The following is a 21,828-nucleotide window of genomic DNA, read 5'->3' on the forward strand; positions in this document are numbered from 1 at the left end:
GAAATTTCTGCATCTATTACCACACTGTGCCGGAAGTTATCGAAGTACAATTCTTTCCACTGCCATCTCTCAGGATATAGTGCTTATATGGTCTTTAGGGCTGCGTCTCCCTCCTGATAGCAAGAAAATTCACCGAAGCTACTCCTCAACTTTGGGTGACAGAGTCGGGAATCTCTCCAGGTCTTTCTGCATAGGGGGCCGCGATATCACGTAGAACTGAAGCCGCCTTATTCTCGTTGCCGACTGTCCGCCAGGCAAGAAAGGCTTCATCTAGAGCACGGTGTGCCTTGCTCCATTCATCATCTATAGCCGGGAGTGACAGTTTGCTTCCGCGGACCGCCGCTTCGTCCTTTGGCGTATGGGCTCTTCATCGCTTCCAATAAAGTTCGCATCCTTGTCTAGATACTGAATTTCCTCGTCGAGATCCTCGTTACGAGACTGACTGGATCGTTGATGTCTCAATTCCAGGTAGTTGGCGATGCGGAAGCAGTACCTGCGTAGCTGTGGATCCTCTGGACGGCAGGCTTCAACAGTTCGTCGGGCGTAAAGAATGGCTTTATCGAGTAAGTTCAGGTCATTCTCTTTGAGGAAATTCTTGTAATGAAGTTTTGGCCAAAAAGTCACAGGTTGGTGCATCTTTCAATGTGTCGAAGATATCTTCGATTGCGGCCTCGGAGTCGCTTTCCATTGTGGAGTATTTTCCTAAGACAAACTCTCGGTGGTGTTTCTCGAAGTGTGAACTGTCTTCAATGATAGTTTGGTGACTCTATTGAGTGGATGGCAAGTTCAGTATCTAAGTCCAAGGGTGAACTCCTGCTTTTGCTGGTGGCTGGGCGGCGGAAAAGGCAGATCCTTAGGTACTAGAAAGGCTACCTAACGGTGCATGCACATCTAAACTGGTGGTCATGCTCTATTACAATAAGCATAAAGTGTAATAACGGAAAGAAAAGCGTATCATTTAGATGCCGAACAGATTTTGCACTGTACAATGAAAGGCTTTCTAGATAGAAGAGCTACGGACTGAAAATCTATAGACATGACAGAAGTCATATACGCCTGAACTACCAACAGTACCATATCAATCAACGGATATCATTATATCACCTAACTTTTTGATGCTTCATCTTCATTTTTGTTCACCCTTCGCGAGCTTTCTCCGCTTAGACCGGAGCTTCGCCGACTCATCGGCCGTCTTCTTGTTCGAGTACATCATCTTCTCCAGCAACTTCCGCTTCTTCCTGCTCATCATCATCTTCTGTCTCTCCAGCTCTTCTTCCTCCTGGCGCTTCTGGGAAGCTCTCTTCTTAGCCTGGGACTTCTTCTTAGCTGCTGATGCGTCGGCAGCGTTGCCAGACGAGAATGGAAGACCAGCGGCTTCTGCCTCGAGTTCTTTCTGGTGCTGGGTCCGAGCGGTCTCTTCCTCGTCCTCAGATTCAGAGCCGGCATCGGCGTCCTCGATGCCCTCGAACTCGTCTTCCTCCTCTTCCTCCTCGCTGTCGCTTTCGTCGTCATCGGTACCGGCAATGTCCATGCCGCCATCGACAGACTCGTCTTCAGATCCCTCCTCAGACTCGGACTCCTTAGCATCCACGGCCGCAGGCTTCTCGGCATCAGCTTCCTCCATTTCCTCATCACTTTCTTCGTCCTCGGCTGCCTCGGCTTCACCCTCTTCTTCCTGCTCGGCTAAACTGGCGCGGGGATCATAGCCGCCCTTCTTGGCCTTCACCCACGGGCTGAGATGAGGAGGCAGGGTCTCGCCTGGTGCATACAAATCGGGGCGGAGAAGCTTGCCCTCGTTAATGGAATCCCAGACCCACTGGGGTTGAACATAGGTCCGACCAGGAATCCGAGTACCAGGCCTGACCTTCTGCACGGCATTGCTGTCGTCGGTGCCTGCGGGAATAGCAGGGAGGGCTGACTCCGGCAGCGGGGGACGATCCACAATTTGGTGAGTGATGCGAGGATCAGCCTCGTTGTGAGTGAAAGCACCACCACCGAGAACAGTGTCCCAGCCGATGCGCTTGCAGCCGAAGGCACGGAGAATGAACTCAATGGGAGCCTTCGGGGCCTCTCGGGAGATGTAGAATGTGAAAGGTGCGAAAAGCGAACCGGCCTGGTCGCCGCTCAGGTCAGGCTGGGGAAGAGTGTCGGCTTCAGGAGCTGCGGGCTCGAACTTGTCGATTGCGTCCGTGTCTTCTTCGGTGGTCTCGGTGGTCTGTTCACCGCTACCCTGATCCAATTTGGCCTTCTTGATCACCTTGTCGACCTTCTTCTGAACCTCAGCGGATACCTCCTGGTTGGCGGCATCGCTTGATGGCTTGTTGGCCGCCTCAATGGCCTTCGGAGTTTCTCCGACAGTGCGTCCTTCCAGAGTGAAGGCCGCTAATTCTGCTCCGTTTTCGTCAAGCCGAGTGTCAAACTTCGGTGGGTACCGGAGACCAATCGAGGAATACAGGCGGTAGTTGACGAAGCCCAGTAGGGTGGTGTAAAATTCGACAAAGGTGGCCATGATTCGGTAATCGACGTCGCCGTTAACGCGCTGGACGAATCGGTAGGGAACCAGCCACATGATATCTTGACCTTGAATCGTCGCCTGGTAGTAGATACCCTTAATGGAAAGGAAAGATTTGCGGAGGGAGTTGGTGGTGATCAGGTAGTGTTGGAATTCGTGGGTAATTCGCTGGCAAAGCGCAATTGTCTTGGGTGGGACGTGGGTGGTAGAGGGCAGGTTCGCAAAGAGGAAGAGAAGGGATAACGCATCGTCAAGATCCCTCAGGGCATCAATGAAGGTCGGGTAACGCTCCTTGATGACATGGTCCAGAATCAGCTTTGGCGCGTGGTTCTTCTCCAAGCGAGCCGCATCGCTGACTTCTCCACGTCCGAGGGATCGAGCAATCTTTTTCGCAAGCGCCTTCTGTTCGCGGAACTTCCGAAGCAGCGGTTCGTGTAGAAGGTATTGGATATCCTTTGTGTAGTAGAAAGTGGTGTTCTGGGTGGATGACTTGGAGGCCTTCTTCTTGCTCCGAGGCTCACGGGGGTAGATTCCTGCAAGCTGTCAGTCTTTCCGTACTTTCGCGATGGAAATGGAACAAAATGTCATGGAGACATACCCTTGAAAATGCATAGTCGACGGAAGTCTGGCAGCGAAATCTGGAGTTTGCGCACCGCCTGCGTCCTGGTGATATAGTTTTTGGCCTGGCCGGAGGTACCTAGGAGATGGAAGTTAGAAAGAGATCCTCAGAAGAATTCAGCAATCGCTCCCTACCCTTCTTCTTGATTTTTGCCATGATTGCGACTGGGATGGTAGAATGCGAGAGAGATGGGAGAAGAAGATCTTCTGGACTTCCAAAAAATGAACTTTTTTTCCGCAGCGAAAAGCTCGGGTGGCCCGTGCACCGAAACCCGCGGAGCCTTGGCACGTGAGAGTTCACGGACTGCACTGGACAGGTGGAGTGCAAACTACTCGAACAGCCTGGTCCAGGGAAGGGGTCATTCTTGCACTGCTCTACTCGGTCTCGACGGCTGACTCGAACAACCATGCCCGTCGATCGCAGGAAGGTTGCCGTGTTCGGCGGCGCCCTCGCCTTGCGAATCCTACTCTTGCTCCTGTTTCCCTCCCTGCCTGATTTGCTGACTGGCCGGGTGGAAGTGTCGACGCCAGTTACCAGCTTCAAGAGGCGTAAGTCTTCCGTGAGCTCTCTGACTATAGGGACACCAATTTATGTCGTTTCTACAGTCCAGGAAGGCCTTTTCCTCTACAACCGCAATGTGTCACCTTACGATGGAGGCGTCTTTCACCAGGTAGGTAGCGGGGAGATCAAATACCTACTAGAAGGTCTGCTAATGCTTTTGTACGAAGGCGCCGCTTCTCCTTCCGATCTTTTCACTATTGCCGAACGCCCAAGCTTGTCCCCTTCCCACTGCGCTCTTCTACTCGCTTGTCGACTTGCTCAATGCGAGCGCCCTAGTTACCATCTCCGACTCCGCCCAAGCAGTGTCCGGCAGATTGTACACATCAATAAGAAAAGACATTAAATGGGACGGAGCTGTTGTTGCAGCATGGTACGGAAAGATCTGATGCCGAGGGTATACAGTGTGCTAATATGGACCAGGTTCTTGTTCAATCCCTTTACTATCGCAACTTGCCTTGGTCGGTCTACCGCAGTATTTACATCGACAGGTATCCTCTACGCCCTTTCCGCGGCAGTTCAAGGACAAAGCCTCAATGCTATGTTTGCATTGGGGTTTGCGTCGTACCTGTCAATCTATCCAGCGCTTCTATTCATTCCTCTCGTCCTCCTCTGCTATGACAGGCAGGCTCAGCACACCCAAAACCCCCCTTCCCCCGCCCTGTTTGTGGTGAAACACTTTGCCGTCTTGCTTTCGATCATCGCGGGCCTCCTGGGGATCTCTCTCCTCATCATTGGTGACTTCTCGACCCTCATTTCTGCAACCTACGGCTTCCAGCTTCTGGTCCCGGACCTTACTCCTAACATCGGTCTCTGGTGGTATTTCTTCATCGAGATCTTCGATTCCTTCCGTGACTTCTTCCTTGGGGTCTTCTGGCTTCACCTTACAGCATACGCCGGCAGTTTGACCGTGCGACTACGCCGGCAGCCGTTGTTCGTCGTCACCTCGCTGACAGGGATATTTGCGGTCTTCAAGCCCTATCCGAGCATTACAGACGCTTCATTATATTTTGCTCTTCTTCCACTCTACCGACATCTCTTCCCTTGTAAGTATCCGTTTCTTCTCATTCTGGGTTTCCATAGCTAACCAGAACAGTAATGCGTTACACTTTCTTCTCCGTCTCGGCTCTTCTCTACGCCTCATTACTGGGCCCTGCGTTCTATCACCTTTGGATCTACGCCGGCTCAGGCAATGCCAACTTCTTCTACGCAATTACTCTTGTATGGAGTCTCGGTCTCTCGCTTGTCATCGCGGACACAATATTCGCCGCTCTCCGCGACGAATGGGAACAAGAAAATCCCGAAAAGCGCGGCAAAACCGTCAAACAAGTGTAAATATACATATCATATACAATGTTCATCAATATCTAGATAGCCTAGCGCAAACTTTTGGACATAATCACATAATCAGCCTCCTTTACCGTTCCATTCCTCAGCTTCCGTGGCCGCGGAGAGTTGTCGTCAACTTCATACCCCACCCTCTCATAGAACTTGACCGCGCGACTATTCGCCTTGAAAACGGTCAACATCGTCTTCTCAAGCCCGACAGCCCTTCCTATCCGCTCAAACCTCTCCATTAACTTCTCACCCAACCCCTGCCCTTGCGCTTCGGGCGTAAGGTGGATCTCATAGCAGTATAGCACTTCATACCCATCTTCGTACGTTATCATGAATTCAAGGAACCCCGCGAATCCGCCATTGCTGGACCCATCGTCCAGGTGGGCTTCGTCTTTATTTTCGTCTCCATCCTCGCTCGTAATAGTTTCCGCACGACGTCGCAAAATCATATACTTCATATCAGGAAGCTGCATCTCCTTCCTCTTTCCCGTAGGCGACCAGCCCATACTGGAGTTCTTGTATGCGGCTGAGGACGTTGCTTCGATGAGGTTGAAGCATAGTTCCAGCTCCGTAGGCAGGATTGTGGATGCTGTGTAGATGAGTAGCTCATATGTGCTGGTCTCTGTTTCTGGTTCTGGAGGCTGTGTGAACTGTCCCTGTTCGCCTTGTGTTTGCGGCTCAGGGCCACTTTCACTTTCTTGGGTTTTCCTTGTATTCTCTACCCTGTTCTCCCGCTTCTCTTTCTTGTGAAATCTCAGCTCTGAAGGTGGGATGTATAGAGCCTTGAACTCCTCCAGTGATAATGCATTTGTGCGCTCCACTAGGGGGAGTGGTTTTGGTTTTTTGTCTAGGGAATGGTTATTTCGAGCCCTCGGATTATACACAATATGAAGTAGCAAAGTCCTTGCTACTTACCAGCATCAGGTTTTCGAAGTCCTTTCTTGACGCCTTCGCGGAGTTTTCGCGTCGCGCGGCGAACTGGCGGCATAATTGGCGTTAAGGTGTCGCAAATTTCAAAAGAGTAAAAGAAGTGCTAGCGCAGTATCTACCGAGATCTAGTACATAAGGTTAATTGCACTCGCGCGGTTCAGGGATAATGAGGTTTACTCTCAAGAAGTTGGTGATGGATAACTTCGAGGTCGCGTCAGAAATGTGGTTAGGCTCCGAAGTATACCAAGACCCGGCCGGAGCAACAACAAGCTTATCCATTCTAGTGAGGACTAAAGTCCAGAAGGACTATCTAACTGAACAACAGTAAGTGATTTCATGTCTACTGCTTGTTCCCATGGTTAGAAATTTTTCAGATATAATCGATTAACGTGGAGAAGCTGAAATATATATCCAGAAGCCGAAGCAAAGTACTCTATTTTTTCAAAATAATAATAATAATAATAATAGGTGAGGAAATTAAAGCCATGAATTGTCAAATGACAAATCATTCCGCTCTGGTAGAGGTTACTGGTGATATAATCTACATTGAGGTTAATTCTAATGTTTATTGGCTCTTGTCAAGCCCTAGTTACGCCTTAAGCTTCGTTCTTTTAGGAACAGCCCATACGCCACCATCGTAGACATTTTGAAGCCTATCACGAAGCCTCCCGTTGCTTTGCAGCATGTTCCTCTGCTCGTCGTTCCGCCTCTTCGGCTCCCAGCTCCTCAAATACATCAATTCCCCACCGAAAGGGGTAGTTGTAGCGCTGGTGCCTGTCGAGCTTGTTGAGGGCTTCGAACTCAGATTCCGGAATGTTAAAGTCTGCCAGTGTTAGTGCCCTTGGTCAAAAACAAGTTCGCTTTGCTCTATACCTACCTTGGAAGTTGCTTTCAATGCGGGATGGAGTGACACTTTTTGGCAGGACGGCTGTGCCACGCTGTACGGCCCAGGAGATCAGGACGGCCGCTGGATCTTTTTTCAAATCTGCTGCGATTTCTTGAACGATAGGGTCATCAACGACTCTGCAATGTTGGTAGTCAGTAACGAAGCATACACCTTCATAGACGTCTTAACGAGCGGAGGAAATACCGAGGTGCGCCATAGATATTGTTTCCGAGCGGGCTATAAGCAACTGTGAGAATGTTCTTGTCCTTAGAGTACTGAGTGAGCTCGGCTTGCTGGAGGTATGGGTGAGCTTCAATCTGGTTCACTGCGGGAGGGATCTCCGCGGTCTTGAGCAGCTCTTCAAGCTTCTTGACAGTAAAGTTGCTGACGCCGATACTTCTGATCTTGCCTGCTTTGACAAGCTTCTCGAGTACCTTCCATGTATCAGCCACTGGTACGTCGGCCAAACGGAATCGTTTCGAGACAGGGTCGATTGGAGTGAGGGTCTCATTTGTATGCTCGAATGCAACGGGCCAGTGGATCTAGGACTTGTTAGAATAACCCCTCAGGATGGCCCATGATCATGACCAGACATACTAGGTATAGATCAAGATAGTCAGTCTGGAGATCCTTCAGCGTCTTATCCAGTGCCTCTTCCACGTGGTTGGGGTGATGATGGGTATTCCACAGTTTACTCGTGATCTAAGCAGGACGGCCGTCAGCGCAAGGTTGGTGCAAGTATTGTTACTGGTACCACTAACGAAGATTTGGTCTCGTGGCATGCCGGACTTCTTCCACCCATTTCCAACCTCGTTCTCGTTCAGATAGCATGCGGCAGCATCGATATGACGGTATCCCGTGCGCAGCGCAGCTTCAACGGCGTTTTCCACCTCGTGAGGTTTGGAGAGCTAACTTGTTAGTATCAGTAGATGGTAGGATATATCTGCTTTAGGACAAACCCATGTTCCGAGTCCAATTGCGGGAATGTTGTATCCCGAGTTGAGCTTGAAAGAGCGTCCCAAAGACATGATGATGGATAGGCTGGAGTGTGTGCTGAGAGTCGGAGAGAGAAAGAAACGACAGGTCAAAGAGAAAGAGCGCAGACGAGGGGCTGGTTACCCCTCATAAGGTAGTCCGCGCGGCGGATCACCGCAGGGGCTCCGATCATAACCCAGCCATGCTATAGGGTCGAGTGATTGCGCAATATCATGGTCGGAAGTGCAAGTTCAGACATCAGTCTCTTGGTTCATGAGTATTGACAGGGAGTGTACTCGTCGGGGGGTTATGCCCCATTCACTTCCAGCCGCACATTCTATCAGACAAGAAATATCATTATCATAGAGTCGATCAATAAATCACATCTACAGAGTAGATACGGAGTAGAACTACCTAAGATAGACATCCGACGTCATTGCCCAAGAACAGCGCAATTGCATCGCTAGCGCCACCAAAGTCGGATTGAAAAGGGTCATACTTTATAACGCATAATAGTACTCCGACACACGGTAAAATGGCGGAGTCTCATTAACATTACTGTATGTAAGGAGTAGTAGAGACAAGGAGTAAATATAGAGAGGGTGAATGCGGGGCAGTCACGGGATGACGCACTTGGCACAGCTGCCCCGCCGTAATTTTGAGGGCCGAAAAAGAAGTGGGCGGGATGTTCTGAGTCAATCGGATCTGAAGCCCTGGTCGTCTATCTCACCATTCCCTTCTCTTCATTCTTGTCTCGCCGGTCTTTGCGCCGCGGCCTATAACTGCAATCATGGCCTCCGACCTGTCGAACCCCATCCTGGACGCCCTGTCCAAGTCCGAGGGGCCGATCCTCTCTAACGAAGCCTTCCCCTCCACCCCCTCACTTCATGTCAAAAGTGCGCTCGATCGGCTCGGCTCACGAGAGATGGTCCAATATGAAGCAATCAACAAAGATGTCTTGGTTCTGACGCCGGAAGGAGAGGGTATTGCTGCCAATGGCAGTCAGGAGGCTAAAGTCTTCGAGGCAGTGGTTGCTGCTATGGATGGGTTGAAGATCAAAGATGTGGCTGGAATTGTCGGCAAGGACATCGCTCAGATCGGCCAAGGAAACGCCTTCAAGAAGGGCTGGATCAAGAAGGACAAGGACGTCTTCCGGGCTACGACCGACTCTATCGTTGACGAGACTAAGAACAACCTGATCAAAGTCAAGGAGACCCAGACCCTATCCGACGACAAGGCTCTCACGGAACTGAGAAAACGGAAGCTCGTCAACGTGCAGAAGGCCATCACATACAGAATCTCAAAGGGTTCCAAGTACGCCAAGGAGTTAGTCAAGGAAGAGACGGACTTGACGGCCGAGATGCTCCAGAACGGATCATGGAAAACCGCCCATTTCAAGCCGTACAACTTCAAGGCTAAGGGTGCCCCTACCCCAACCGGTGCCTTCCACCCTCTCAACAAAGTCCGCCAGGAATTCCGCAGCATTTTCTTCGAGATGGGCTTCGAGGAAATGCCCACTAACCGCTTCGTCGAGACCGGCTTCTGGAATTTCGATGCCCTTTTTGTACCTCAACAGCACCCCGCTCGTGATCTCCAAGATACATTCTACATCTCCGACCCTCTCACGGCCGACCCTCCCCGTGAAGACCCCGAGAATGACCCACACCGTCCAAAGAGCGTGATGAAGTCCACAACTCCCGACAAGAAGCTTGACTACAAAGAGTACTGGGAGAACGTGCGCCAAGTTCACCAGGACGGCAAGTATGGATCGATTGGTTACCGCTACCCATGGGATGCCGACGAGTCACTGCGTCTTGTCCTTCGTACACACACTACCTCCATCTCGACATACATGCTCCACAAGCTCGCCGCCAACCCGCGGCCCGCAAGGTATTTTAGTATCGACCGTGTCTTCCGTAACGAGGCCGTCGACGCAACTCACTTGGCCGAGTTCCACCAGATTGAAGGTGTCATTGCCGACTTTGGCCTCACCCTTGGTGGTCTGATTGGTTTCATGGAGGTCTTCTTCGCCAAGATGGGCATCCACCAGCTCCGCTTCAAGCCAGCTTACAACCCCTACACTGAGCCTAGTATGGAAATCTTCGGATACCATGAGGGTCTGGGCAAGTGGGTGGAAATCGGAAACAGTGGTATGTTCCGGCCGGAGATGTTGGAGCCAATGGGTCTCCCCAAGGACATGAGAGTGTATGGATGGGGTCTTAGTCTTGAGAGACCTACTATGATTAAGTGAGTGCCAACCATATATCTGCGTCGCTTGATTCTGAACTAATCTGTTCTTTTCTGCAGGTACGGTGTGAGCAATATCCGAGAACTGCTCGGTCACAAGGTCGATCTTAACTTCATCGAGACAAATCCGGCGGTAAGACTAGAGAAGGAATAAGAACCGGAATGTGCAAAAAGAAATGTGCAGTTGGCATATCAGAACAAACATATAGAGACTTCAAAAGAATCAAGAGGCCATGATATACCCTTCCAAATCACGAGACTACGCTTTCAACTGGGTAGAAAAAAACCTTATTATATTATCCTCACAGCCTGCATTTGTCTATTGAATTAAACCCGCAAGAAAGGACCTCCAAAAAACAAATGTCCCACCCGTATCTGTGCCCCAGCGCACATCTCTGCAGCAGTGGCTCTTCAGCAGGCGGAAATGGTAATCTCGGGCAAAGTATAGATGAACTACGATTCTACCTCCCCTCCATGAGAGAGGAGCAGATGATTGTACGAGAACATTCAATCTGGTCCCGGGTGAGGAGGTATCGAGTTTGAGCGAAGCCCTTGTGACCGTGGAACCAATGGACCAGCCTGTGCGCTTGAAGAGATTGGGAGGTAAAGACCAGAAACTAGATTTTAAGATGTGTGTAAAAGAAGTATAGTATAGTAGTTGTTGAAAAAGGAATGAAATGAAATAGAATGGAATGGATTCGATTGATTGAATGATTTTGATTCCTCGATCAAATTTTAATTCCTTAAACTGAACATCGTATCAGGCGTAGGATCGGTGGATCACATTGCATCGAGATACATGACCCGACCACGATCTATCTCATCTCATCTCATTCCTAAGCACAGAAAAAAAAATCATTAGCCTCATTTCCACTCTCCAACTTAACACTCGCAGCTAAGAAACTCACCATTCCCCAACACCGCAGTAGTCCAATCAGACGGCGAATTTACCGCTGACGGCTAGCAGTCCATACGTTCCGGATGTAGCCATCGCGCTGGGTAAGGCGGTTGAAAGAGTCGTCGCTCTCGCCGCGGGCACGGATGAAGCCGCACAAAGCGTAAGTCTGGTTCTCGCCGGTGTAGCGTCCGTTCTCGTCGACCTTGCCGATGGAGATCTGAACGGAGGCGTGGTCGTTGGCCTTGATGATGCGGTTGGTGGCGCTGCACTTGCGGGGGACGTAGCTGGGAAGATAGAGTGTCAGTAGACTGACTTGCAAAGGGTGCGCCTGGTTTTTTGTCTTCTTGCTTCCCTCGGACTGGCTGGAGCGAGGAGCGAGATAGATGACATGGCTGAAAGGATATAAAGCGCAGAGATTTATCCAGAAACTCTCACCCGCGCTTGTATGCCATCTCGCTCGCTCCCTCACCTAGCGCAACCCTCCTCACCGACCTTCACTTCAAGCAGACCAGGAAAACCATTCACGAAAAAAGGTGCACATACAGATCGACGATTTCTCCCTTCTCGTTCTCCATTTTGGCGGTTGTCTGGTGTCTGAGGTCGACGACGAACGGTGATAGACGGAGGTGCGCTGCGGGTTGGACTGAGCGGTCTTGGTGAACTTTTGGCGGTCGTTGAATTCGGGCAGCCCGGTTGTGTGGGTCATGTGATTTTTGTCGAGGGTTTGTGGGACCCAGACTAGACTGTGGCGGTACAAAATTGTGGCGACGAGGCCACTGTGGCTGGAATGGGTTATTGATGCCTTGCTTTTCGGGTGTCAATGAGGTATATGATTATGATATGGACATTGTTGGTATCTAGCGTTTATGTGGATTTCTATCAGAGGTTGCTCTTCTTCCCGGGAAATAGATCCTTTTTCCAGGCCAGACTGAGCTCACGAGCATTGCCTTTCTGGAATCGCAGGAGAACTACCCGGTCGGATTCGCCTCGGCGATCTGTATCTTTCAGCTCTGGACCAGGGTGATCCAGTAGCATGACCACACGCCCATCCTCTGCATACTTGCCGACTTTCGGCGAGATGCACTTCTCCGTCCAGGGTGGACTGCCGGAGTGAGCGAATTCTATCAGCTCCTTCCGCCTTCGCTGCAGCTCCTCCGGCGAGTCTGTTCGAGGTTCTCTATCTAGGAATTGCGCCGCCAGCTGTAAAAGGACGAATTGCGGTGGGAACAGAATGATTTCGCCTTCTGCTGATTTGCGAAGCCACTCGGATGCAGGTAGGAATTGGGCTTCGGCGATCTCGACTCCGCCGTCGCTCGTGGGGATTTGGATTTCCTCGCGCTCGCCCTCTGTTGGGATTTCGTTCAAGAGCGGCCTTTCTGAGTCTAGAGGTAGTGGTAGGAAGTAGAGGTACATCTGAGTGGTGTAGCGCTTTGGGACGTTGATGGGGGTGACCCATCGTGTGAAAGGAATTAGGTTGTCTATGTCTTCATGTTAGCATATTCCCATGCACAAAAGAAATGTGGAAGTCAACCTATATCTGGTACAGCGGCAGGATTTTGTCGCTTCAGCCACTCTGAGAATGTAGTACTTTTTTGATGAATCTCCCGCCTGCCTTGCGCGCGGTCCCCTTCTCGGACTGCGAGCATTTTACCAGAGCTCTCGTCCTTGGCGAGAAGAATTCCACTCTCTTCGAACAACTCACGGATGGCGCCGTTCCGGTACCAAGGCGCATCCTCATGCCTTTTTACATCTCCGGATGGTGGGCATCGTCCGTCTTGGAGCGATAGATTGCCTCCGGGAAAGACGTGGGCGGATGCGAATGACGTAGATGTCTTGACGCGGTGAAGGAGAAGCACCTCGTTCTTTGGAGAAATCAAGACGACGCTGAGGAGTGTTAGCTCATATCATCCTGATAAAACGAAGCTTTTAAGCTTTCAAGAAAGAGATAATCGGTCCATACCTCGAACTGGGCCGAGGATCGGCCGGCGGTTTCTTCTGCTTAGGTGGCATATTCCGAGATCCAGCCGACTGAGTTTGTGATGCAGTTGAGTTCTCTCTACAGGCAAAAGACGTTACGATCAAGGTACATCGAGGTAGTGAAGTTGGTCGTTGTAGATTCGCAAAAGACAGCAAGCCTGCACAGCGCCAGACAAGCTCCAGCTGGGGATGGATTAGCCGGGCGGCCGAGCGTGGAGGCACATGGGGAACAGGGTTCATGTCTACACAAAGAATGCAGCCGAGGCGCTTCAGCAAGGGATCTTAATCGGTCAATGAGAGGGCAGGAACAGGGGGAAGGACCGTCGAGTCTCGATTGTCGCGTGGGTTGGAGGAGGCTGGACTGGAAGTTGGAGCCGAAGCGGAACCGAGGTCCAACCCCGCGTCACTGGCTCGGAGGGTTGGTCCTCGACAGAACTATATTGAGTAGATGACTAGATGTTACCCGCTATAGATAAGGTATCTTGATCTGTTCCGGAGGATTGATTCCGTGCGAATAAGCTTGGACAAAGTTGGTGTTTGAGCGCTGAGACTCCCCATGCAACCCCACTTTGAGTCAGCCCTAATTCCCCAGTTCTTCCTATCCAATGTCTACTGCTATATGAAGCGTAAATTGCAACGTAATGCATATATTCCTATTACAGTTTGTCAGAGCTCTAGGCGGTTCAAATTTATGTCTTCATGGCACCTGCATGGTATCCTCGTGGCTTGGGATAGGCACGAGGCATGAATTCGAAGTTAAACATTGAGTCAATCAAAGCTTATTATTCTTGAAAAAATCTTGCCCTCGATAGCTTTCTCTGAACACTCTGACAGTCCTGAGCACCTCTAAACAATATATTGAGCTCTAATTGAGCATACCGGCCCGCTACAGATTGAGGAGAATAGCCCTAAAGACCAGCTGTAAGACGGGAGCAACTTCTCAAGCAGTCCACGACGATTCCTGACATTCCTATACTTGTCAATTCAGCTAGATTATTGTTGAGAAAATACTTACATCAATCTGAAACCAAAATCCCGTTCTCTGCTGCTCCAGATTTTCCAGTCTGTTGACATTCACAAAACTGTGAAGTCAATCGTGAATTCACAGCTTCCGGTGACACCCTCCCATCAATCACAACTCCACCCCATCCTATAGAATCTGATCTCCATGTAGATTCCAACCTTTTAAAAGTCACTACAGAAGTAAGGCCACAACCCCAGTGACACAGCAAAAACCTTGCTGCCTCTGCCTACTTAATCCCCCCCTCTCTTCCCTCGTCCCTGGCCCTCTCCATCCTTCCTGCAACTCCCTTGCTCTCTCTACTCTTTCACCTGGTTTTGCGTTTCCTGCGATCTCCCATCTACATGCGTCCGCTTAGACGTATTAGATGGAGTTGCAAGCAGTTGGCCTTTCTTTCTCGCCGATTTCTTCAGTCTCATCAAATCATTCCCATATCTCTGTTCGGTCTGCTGAAGTTGCTGCAACCTTCCTACCTCACGGTACTAGTACGATGCTTAGAAAACGGCCAGCCTTTCTTGCCTTCTAGTATCTTGCTTTATATCTCCTGACTTTGAGCAGCGTCAGCCTCTATCAGACTCTTCTAGCGAGTTGGATGCAGTGATGGAAGCAGTGCCTTACTATTATGAGCTGGACGTTGAAGCATGGTAAGACTGGCTTCCTCCCCGCTTAGAGCAACTCGATACTAATTGCAAATAGTTCTGTTGGAATCGTGAGTCTGTGACTGTTGCCTATGGGTGTCATAACCGGTAAATGGGTTCGGAGTGGCCATGGGGTGGTGCGCAGTAGGTTTTTCTTTCCTTTTGTCTTTCCGTTTCGGTATTCGGTATGGACATGGGATACACGACAACCCCACACAGAGCCGCAGTGAGCAAAACTATCATAACTTACAGCGATGGGTTCTGGCAATTCTAGGGGTTCTGGTGGGCGTATAGAGACGGATTGAAGTTGGGACGACACTCTACGACATCGACACGTACGTAACCTACAGTGCCTTCATCATATAATGATACTGGACCAAGGACACTGACATGGCTTCTAGCTAGCTTTATATTCAACCTCGACGACGCATTACCGGCCCCGGAGGGTGAATGGGATGGGCCAGGGACGATTTCGAACGATTTCGACGACCCCGACGATCCCCGACACTGACACTGACGACACTTACAGCGCCGGTACGTATCTGATATCTTTACTTAGACTCATTGAAAGAACGGGCTTTGACATCACTTGCAGATCGTTACCGATTGATGCACCAGATATAGACGTGGCGTTCTTCGGGGAGGGGGATAGGATCTGGCACGACACCTTACAGCAACACATGTACATCACCACAATGTCCCTTAATCGCATAAGCACACAGGGCAAATGATGCTGATGTACATCACAGCTCGCTTCGAACTCGATCGGTTTTCGACACTTCCAGGGCCCTGGGGGGCGGTTGGGTTGGGCCTGGGATTTATACTTGTCGTCACTTCACCGCGCTAGTGAGTTTTCTGAGAATTAATAGATTGGCTAGTATCTAACTTGCTTATAGATAATCTGTTCTGCTTTTATATCTTTGTTTTTGCATTTCTACTCTCGCGTTTCTGCTTTTGCTTTTCTATCCTTTTCGTCCGAGACCTCGGTAGGGTCGTGGGCGAGGTCTGGGACACTAACAATCTAGGCTACTAACATATCTAGCTCGTAGGGCTCCGTCTTTGACAACCCATGGCCTTGGTCGGGTGGCAGGGTTGGGCCTGGGATAAGGTAACACAGTTTCTATGCTCATACCCCTCCCCTGCACCTCTTCTTCCATGTCCTCATCTTACATTTCCTCTAATCCATCCTCTACTCCATCTTCTACTCCTATCTCCAGACCCTTCTCCTCCTTCATACTCTTCTCCTCTATACTCTTCTCTACTCCTTTATACTTTCCTCTACCCCCCTACTTCTCGCTTCAAGTCTTTCTCCACGACATTCCATGGATTTGGCAGGGCGGCAGGGACGGGCCTGGGAAAATACGGTCTTCTCTTCTATATCTTTGGTAAGGAAGCGAAACCCCTGGGGGCGTCTACTAGACTTTCTTCTCTTCTCTCTTTCTTTTGACACCCTCCGACCCTGGCGGGAGGCAGGGATGGGCCAGGGACAAACGACACTTTTTCATCACCTCTTTCGTACGAGAGCTTTACCCCGATCTAATCAGTTGAAGACGTCTAACATCGCTCGCAGTTACCCTTCTCCCTTCTATAACCCCGCGATTCCCACCCTCTTCTATTCTCATCGACAGTCCCGGTGGGCGGCAGGGATGCGATTGGGACCCATTAAGCACCGACCATATTCTTAAGCAACAGTTCCCACGAGCACCTTTCTCCAACTCTTGCCGATCCACCCACCTCCACTTCTATACTTTCGCCTTTGGCCTCACTTCATTCAACCCACTCCAATACTCTCTCTTATCTATACCCTCTCTACTCACCCACCTTTCTTCGCTCATCCTCTCTCGCCCATCTTCTCCCTCAACCGCCTTCTCCATACGCCCTCTCCACACAATCCCTGCCATACACCGTCTCCCGCACACTCTCTCCCTACACTCTCACGCGTATCTTCTCACATCCCATTCCTCCTCTTCTCACACCCTCCCTCCACCCCTTCTCCACTTCCCACTCCAACCAACATCATACCACTTACACGTCACAGGGTAAGTCCCCCTCTGTCGTCCTGTGCGCATCAAGACCAGACCCAACCAGAGGCATCTAACCACATTCTCAGGCTTTCTGCTTTATTTTTCGACATCTTGTCTCAGGCCTTGGTAGGGTGGCAGGGTCGGGCCTGGGACTTGGGTTTTATGTGCGGGAGAAGAACGTGAGTCCTGTGCCTTCGTTTCTTTTTCGACTTCTTGGGCGGATGGCTGCTAATGTGCTTTTCGTCTATGGATGATTATTTGATTTGGTGGTGGTGGTGGTAGTGGGGCTTAAGGTGGGCTTGCCTACTGCGAAGGGGAGATTAGGGTTGAACGGCTATTGGAGTTGAGAATACCATGTCCTGTATATTATCAACCGACTTCAACATCAAACTCAACCACAAACAACACTTCCAAGTCCTCACCCAAAACCTGTAGATATCAATCACCCAACAACCCCAAGTACCAACCCAACCTCCCCCCTCCTCCTCCGCGCCCGATCACATCGTTCAACAACATCCCCCTCAAAAGCCCACCACCAGCGTTCAAAAACCAGCTGCCCAATCTCCCACCCATCCGGCTCAAACACGTCCTCCCCAGCAATCCTCATCCCCTCACCACCCTCATCCTCCATGTCATACGCTAACCTAAGCATCCCAATTGGATCGCGCGCAGCCTGCGGACGGAGATGCGGTGGGAAGTTAAAGATTTGTATCAATTTATCCCGAGTACTCGGCCACGGCAGGATATCGAGCATGGGATGGTGCGGGAGGAGGAGCTGTGAGGGCGTTGGGCGGAGGTGGACGGGGAGGGAGGCCCACTCTGGGAATAATGATGAAGCTGACGCAGAAGATGAAGATGAAGATGAGTTCAAAGCCAAGCACGTTGCTTTTCCTGCTGGGTTGCTTTTGTAGAACGGGCTCACGGCTGACAGTTCCCAGAGCGTGTCGGCTATGCCGAGCCGGAGAGCGACTACCATTGCGGCGTTGAAGAGTTTCATCCTCGGGACTTCGAGGATGGAATCGTCTGGGAAGGTGAAGAGGGCCGACTCGGATGTCTGGAGGTGGTCTGAGAGGTCGGCGGCAGTTGTATCGTTTGCGAACGTAGGGTTCGGCAGATTGAGAAGTTGGTCTTCATCGTTACGATTCGCATCCGAGGAAGGCTGTAGAGCTAAAGAGGACGGATTTACGAATGGATTATTATCCGGGATCTGTGGTATGAAGAAGTCCGGCGTCGACAGGAATGAAAGGAACTGGAACTCTGGCGACGGTGGACGTGCTATATCGGGCAGAGGGGCATTGAAAGAATCCTGGAAGGGTTCAGTTGCGTCGATATCCTGGTCAAGCAGCGGCTCGGTCGATCTGGAGATAAAGTCGGGATCGATTGCTGAGAGCGGTATTCCCACTCGAGGGAAGTGCAGGGGTTCTGAGTTGCTGCTTCCCTCAGCCCCCTCAGCGGTTTTGCCCTGTCTTCCAATTTGCTTCTGGAGGCTCTGCAAGAGATCCTTCTTCCTCTTCCCTACAGCATCTTAGTCTTGGCTTCAAGGCCTCAAACAAAAAGAACCAGGGCCATACGGTAACGTCGCTGCGCCAGCACATTGAGAATCCTTTTCCTCTCCGCCGCGTCCTCCGTTATGTCCGGGACGGCCAGGTTGCTTCGCCGCTTCGGCATTACTATAATAAATTAGAATCCTTAGAATGACTTGTAGAGATTGCTGATAGGTGCGTAAACGGCGAAATTGGCCTGCTCGTGGGCAGAAGAAACACCGAAAGAATGAACGTGAGGTCAGCGGGGAAGCATAACGTTATGGCTGCAGCTGAGCCGCAGAGAGGGGAATACGAGGGCCTTTTCGACTAAGACTGCGATATTGTCATCATAGGCTGCTAATCCCGAATACGACGTTACGTCGATTGGCATTGGCTATCAAAGGACTTCTTGCAGCGGCTCTGGCCGCACAGGTAAGGACAGGCGCATTATGCCAGTCTCGTTAAGCAAGCCTGGACTCTGAAGGATCATTATGGGGAGAGTCATCTCTAGTAGATATAAATCCGTTAATGCCAGCAACGAAATGGCTCCAGACTGTCATTCTCTCACCTAGAATATCTACCAGTGCATAACTCAGTCACTCGATCACTCGAATTCAAACCCAGCCCTAACCCATCATGTCCACACCAACAACACCACCAAACTACTCCATCCACTCCATCATCGCTGCATACGGCATCGGCCTGATTCCTCACGGCTACTACTTCGTCAAGATGATGGCCAACGCAAACGGTCTAGCCAGCAACATCCTGTACGATCCATCCATAGCAATCTGCTATATCCCCAGACACCACTCACTGCACCCAGGCTAACTATGGTTAATTCACCACAGCCCCCGGGAGAATCTCACCACCCTAAAAGGAAAACTCCCATCGAAAATCTGGACATCCCTCGCAAGAGCCCACGGCGCGCATATGAACGCCATGGAGAATTTGCCGCTTTTTGCTGTTGCTATGGTACCTGACCTATAATCCAATTTAACCCTTCCCTCCTTCCGCTCCCTATACAATCAATTAACCCTCAATTGACAACATATAAATGAATACAGCTAGCCGGAAACGTCGCCAAACTCCCCACATCAGAACTCAACACCCTATCGCTGGAATACCTTGGTGCGCGGCTGCTGTACATGGCGGCTTATATGGGGGCGCGGTCGGAGGCGGTTAGTTATGTAAGGACTGGACTGTGGGCGTGGAGTGTTTCGATTCCGGTGTTGGCGCTTGTTAAGGCCGGGAATGTTTTTAGAGGGAAGGGGGAGTAGACGGGGGTTCAACGCGGATTTATTTGGTGATTGGATGATGGGGGGTGTTGGTACTTGTTTGTCGAAGAGGGAGAGAGTGTGCGGGTGAGGACTGTGGACTGAAGGAGGAAGGGAGTCTACGTGGCCCAGGGTGATGATTGAGATGATTAAGTGATAAAGCAACCAGATGTGTATTCCGTCTAACTCCTAAACCTCATGCCATACTTTTTCGAGTTCATGGAAATAACATATCGTCGTAGCAATGGAACCAAGAATCAAGAAAAATTCAACAAGGAAAATCTACTCATGCTGTTACCACTAAGAGTAGAGCTTCTTGTCGTAGCTGTGCAGACCGTGGACGTTACCCTCGGTCATGGCGCTAGCGCTGCGAACCTCGAACCGGACGGTACCGTTGTTGACACCCTCGTGCAGGTCCTGAAGGGACTTGACACCAATGTCCTGTAGAGAGTGCTGGACACCGGCGACGAGGTAGGGAACGAACTTGGTGACGGAGCCACGGTCGAGGACGGAACCGGCGACACCCTGAGCGACAAGGACGCGGTCCTTCTCGGAGAAGTAGCGAGCGGTACCGGCGTTGCTGGCCTTGCTGTCCTTGTTGTTGCCGCCGGCCTTCTTGTCCTCCATGGCGGCGATGGAGCCCATGCCACGGTAGGCCTTGACGAGCTGGCCTTCGTTGCTGACGAAGTACTCACCGGGGGACTCGGTGGTACCGGCCAGAAGACCGCCCATCATGATGGTGGAGGCACCCATGGCGAGACCCTTGACGATGTGGCCGACGTTCTGGATACCGCCGTCGGCGATACAGGGGACGCCGAAGCGGGCGGCGAACTGAGAGACGCGGCGGACGGAAAGGGCCTGGGGACGGCCGACGGCCATGACTTCCTGGGTGATACAGGCACTGCCGCTGCCCATGCCAATTCTCAGGCCATCGACACCAGCAGCAATCAGAGCGGCGGCTTGGTCCCGTGTCACGACGTTTCCGCCGATGACATCGATTTCCGGGTAGGTCTTCTTGACGTACTTGATCATCTCGATCTGGTACATGCTGTTGCCCTGACTGCTGTCAAGGATGACAATGTCAAGGCCAGCTTCGACGAGGAGCTTCAGTCTGGTCTTGTCTTCCTCGCGGGTACCGATGGCAGCAGCGCAAATTAGCTGCTTGGAGGCGGGCAGCTTGGAGGCAAGAGGGTAGTGAAGGTTCTTCATCAGATCACTGCGGGAGAGCAGAGAGACGAGGTTGCCGTTCTCGTCGACAATGGGCAGCTTGCCCTTCTTGGAGCTACGGAGGACGTCGTTGGCTTCAGCCAGGGTGGTACCAGCAGGGGCTGTGACGAGGTCGGTGGACATGATGGCGGTGACAGAGTCGTTGAGGTCGGTGTGGAATTGGATGTCGCGAGTGGTAACAATACCGACGAGCTTCGAGCGGAGTGTTCCGTTTTCTGAGAGCATAATCTGTTAGCATAACTGATTTGCTCAGATTGGCGAGAAATCAATATTCAAAAAAAGAATCAGATATAATCTGTTTCTCTACATTGCAACTCTCGTCGCTTCGGTGGAACGAAAGTTATATAAGAGATAGATGGGAATCATCATGAAAAAAAAAAAAAACGGAAAACCAAACAAGTGGAACGTACCAGTAACTGGGAAACCGCCGAATCCCCACCGGGCTTTCAGGTCCTTGGCCTCAGCAACAGTAGCCTTGGGAGAAAGCACAACAGGGTCCAGGATGAAGCCGTTCTCGTAACGCTTGACTTTGCGAACCATCTCCGCCTGGTCTTCCGCAGAGCAGTTGTGGTGAATGACACCTAGACCACCGAGAAGGGCCATGTGGATGGCCATGTTGTGCTCGGTGACTGTGTCCATGGGGGAGGACAGGAGAGGTGCCTTCAATGTGACACGCTTGGTGACGGGTGTGTCCAGAGTGACATCGGAAGCAGGGAAGCCTTGTTGCCATAGAGTTCAGTCACTGAGCGTGGTTTAGGGACCAGCACACGGCTTACCGATGTATCCCGGCAGAACGAGGAAGTCATTGTAGGTCAGGGCACCGTGCTTGTCAGAATCAAGGAGAGTGTCGACATCAAGACCGTCCTTGGTCTGGTACTCCTTTTCCAAGATCTCCAGAGCCTTGGTGTGGTCCTGGAACTCGGCGTGCATGGCTCTTCCCAGAGCGTCACCGTTGGCAATCGGCATTTTGGAGGATGAGAGGTCTACGGTCTCTATCAAAACACGTAGATATGGATAGAATAAAAGAGATGATAATCAACAGATCGACGATAGAAACGTTCTGTTGATGGAGAAGGTCTTCCTTTCCCAAAGAAAAGAAGAAGAAAAGAAAAAGAGAAGAAAAATTCGATGCAAAAAAAATTGGTGTACAGTTTCCGCCGCAGAATCGACCATGCCTC

At 50.9% G+C, this 21,828-nt stretch overlaps 11 protein-coding genes across 11 annotated transcripts; 4 read left to right on the forward strand and 7 right to left on the reverse strand.

Moving 5' to 3' along the window:
- Positions 1-1,126: 1,126 nt before the first annotated feature.
- Positions 1,127-3,287, reverse strand: nop7 (mRNA-binding ribosome synthesis protein NOP7; the record flags this gene model as incomplete). Its single annotated transcript, XM_073761877.1, has 3 exons — positions 1,127-3,045; positions 3,111-3,209; positions 3,266-3,287. The coding sequence occupies 3 exons, from the start codon at positions 3,285-3,287 to the stop codon at positions 1,127-1,129; spliced, it is 2,040 nt and encodes a 679-aa protein (XP_073616815.1).
- A 183-nt stretch (positions 3,288-3,470) lies between these two features.
- Positions 3,471-5,045, forward strand: BDV17DRAFT_52573 (GPI-anchor transamidase subunit GAB1). Its single transcript, XM_073764713.1, has 5 exons — positions 3,471-3,679; positions 3,737-3,801; positions 3,860-4,062; positions 4,113-4,735; positions 4,786-5,045. The coding sequence occupies exons 1-5, from the start codon at positions 3,538-3,540 to the stop codon at positions 5,022-5,024; spliced, it is 1,272 nt and encodes a 423-aa protein (XP_073616816.1). The 5' UTR covers positions 3,471-3,537; the 3' UTR covers positions 5,025-5,045.
- On the reverse strand, positions 4,921-6,141 carry BDV17DRAFT_52580 (N-terminal L-serine N(alpha)-acetyltransferase NAT4). Its single transcript, XM_073764714.1, has 2 exons — positions 5,943-6,141; positions 4,921-5,874 (listed from the first exon to the last, which is right to left on the reverse strand). Exons 1-2 carry the CDS (start codon positions 6,013-6,015, stop codon positions 5,066-5,068), a joined length of 882 nt encoding a protein of 293 aa, XP_073616817.1. The 5' UTR covers positions 6,016-6,141; the 3' UTR covers positions 4,921-5,065.
- A 308-nt stretch (positions 6,142-6,449) lies between these two features.
- Positions 6,450-8,358, reverse strand: BDV17DRAFT_260518 (NADP-dependent oxidoreductase domain-containing protein). The gene is made up of 6 exons (XM_073757567.1): positions 7,803-8,358; positions 7,605-7,751; positions 7,441-7,545; positions 7,048-7,385; positions 6,835-6,980; positions 6,450-6,780 (listed from the first exon to the last, which is right to left on the reverse strand). Exons 1-6 carry the CDS (start codon positions 7,869-7,871, stop codon positions 6,614-6,616), a joined length of 972 nt encoding a protein of 323 aa, XP_073616818.1. The 5' UTR covers positions 7,872-8,358; the 3' UTR covers positions 6,450-6,613.
- A 178-nt stretch (positions 8,359-8,536) lies between these two features.
- Positions 8,537-10,322, forward strand: BDV17DRAFT_52608 (phenylalanine--tRNA ligase subunit alpha). Its single transcript, XM_073764715.1, has 2 exons — positions 8,537-10,065; positions 10,126-10,322. The coding sequence occupies exons 1-2, from the start codon at positions 8,609-8,611 to the stop codon at positions 10,217-10,219; spliced, it is 1,551 nt and encodes a 516-aa protein (XP_073616819.1). The 5' UTR covers positions 8,537-8,608; the 3' UTR covers positions 10,220-10,322.
- A 557-nt stretch (positions 10,323-10,879) lies between these two features.
- Positions 10,880-11,600, reverse strand: rps21 (40S ribosomal protein eS21). Its single transcript, XM_073757568.1, has 2 exons — positions 11,507-11,600; positions 10,880-11,247 (listed from the first exon to the last, which is right to left on the reverse strand). Exons 1-2 carry the CDS (start codon positions 11,536-11,538, stop codon positions 11,013-11,015), a joined length of 267 nt encoding a protein of 88 aa, XP_073616820.1. The 5' UTR covers positions 11,539-11,600; the 3' UTR covers positions 10,880-11,012.
- Positions 11,601-11,842: 242 nt separating this feature from the next.
- Positions 11,843-12,973, reverse strand: BDV17DRAFT_290336 (NUDIX hydrolase; the record flags this gene model as incomplete). Its single annotated transcript, XM_073761878.1, has 3 exons — positions 11,843-12,441; positions 12,495-12,847; positions 12,924-12,973. 3 exons carry the CDS (start codon positions 12,971-12,973, stop codon positions 11,843-11,845), a joined length of 1,002 nt encoding a protein of 333 aa, XP_073616821.1.
- Positions 12,974-15,983: 3,010 nt separating this feature from the next.
- On the forward strand, positions 15,984-16,716 carry BDV17DRAFT_260530 (uncharacterized protein). The gene is made up of 2 exons (XM_073757569.1): positions 15,984-16,114; positions 16,170-16,716. The coding sequence occupies exons 1-2, from the start codon at positions 16,075-16,077 to the stop codon at positions 16,640-16,642; spliced, it is 513 nt and encodes a 170-aa protein (XP_073616822.1). The 5' UTR covers positions 15,984-16,074; the 3' UTR covers positions 16,643-16,716.
- Positions 16,717-17,065: 349 nt separating this feature from the next.
- Positions 17,066-18,291, reverse strand: BDV17DRAFT_290337 (uncharacterized protein; the record flags this gene model as incomplete). The annotated part of the gene is made up of 2 exons (XM_073761879.1): positions 17,066-18,138; positions 18,195-18,291. The coding sequence occupies 2 exons, from the start codon at positions 18,289-18,291 to the stop codon at positions 17,066-17,068; spliced, it is 1,170 nt and encodes a 389-aa protein (XP_073616823.1).
- Positions 18,292-18,782: 491 nt separating this feature from the next.
- BDV17DRAFT_290338 (MAPEG family protein) lies at positions 18,783-19,426 on the forward strand (the record flags this gene model as incomplete). Its single annotated transcript, XM_073761880.1, has 3 exons — positions 18,783-18,916; positions 18,998-19,121; positions 19,214-19,426. 3 exons carry the CDS (start codon positions 18,783-18,785, stop codon positions 19,424-19,426), a joined length of 471 nt encoding a protein of 156 aa, XP_073616824.1.
- Positions 19,185-21,820, reverse strand: BDV17DRAFT_260531 (putative IMP dehydrogenase). The gene is made up of 3 exons (XM_073757570.1): positions 21,427-21,820; positions 21,061-21,369; positions 19,185-20,865 (listed from the first exon to the last, which is right to left on the reverse strand). Exons 1-3 carry the CDS (start codon positions 21,614-21,616, stop codon positions 19,724-19,726), a joined length of 1,641 nt encoding a protein of 546 aa, XP_073616825.1. The 5' UTR covers positions 21,617-21,820; the 3' UTR covers positions 19,185-19,723.
- Positions 21,821-21,828: the final 8 nt, after the last annotated feature.

The sequence above is a fragment of the Aspergillus undulatus genome (genome assembly GCF_047715775.1).
Source record: "Aspergillus undulatus strain CBS 261.88 unplaced genomic scaffold BDV17scaffold_17, whole genome shotgun sequence".
Lineage (NCBI taxonomy): Eukaryota > Fungi > Ascomycota > Eurotiomycetes > Eurotiales > Aspergillaceae > Aspergillus > Aspergillus undulatus.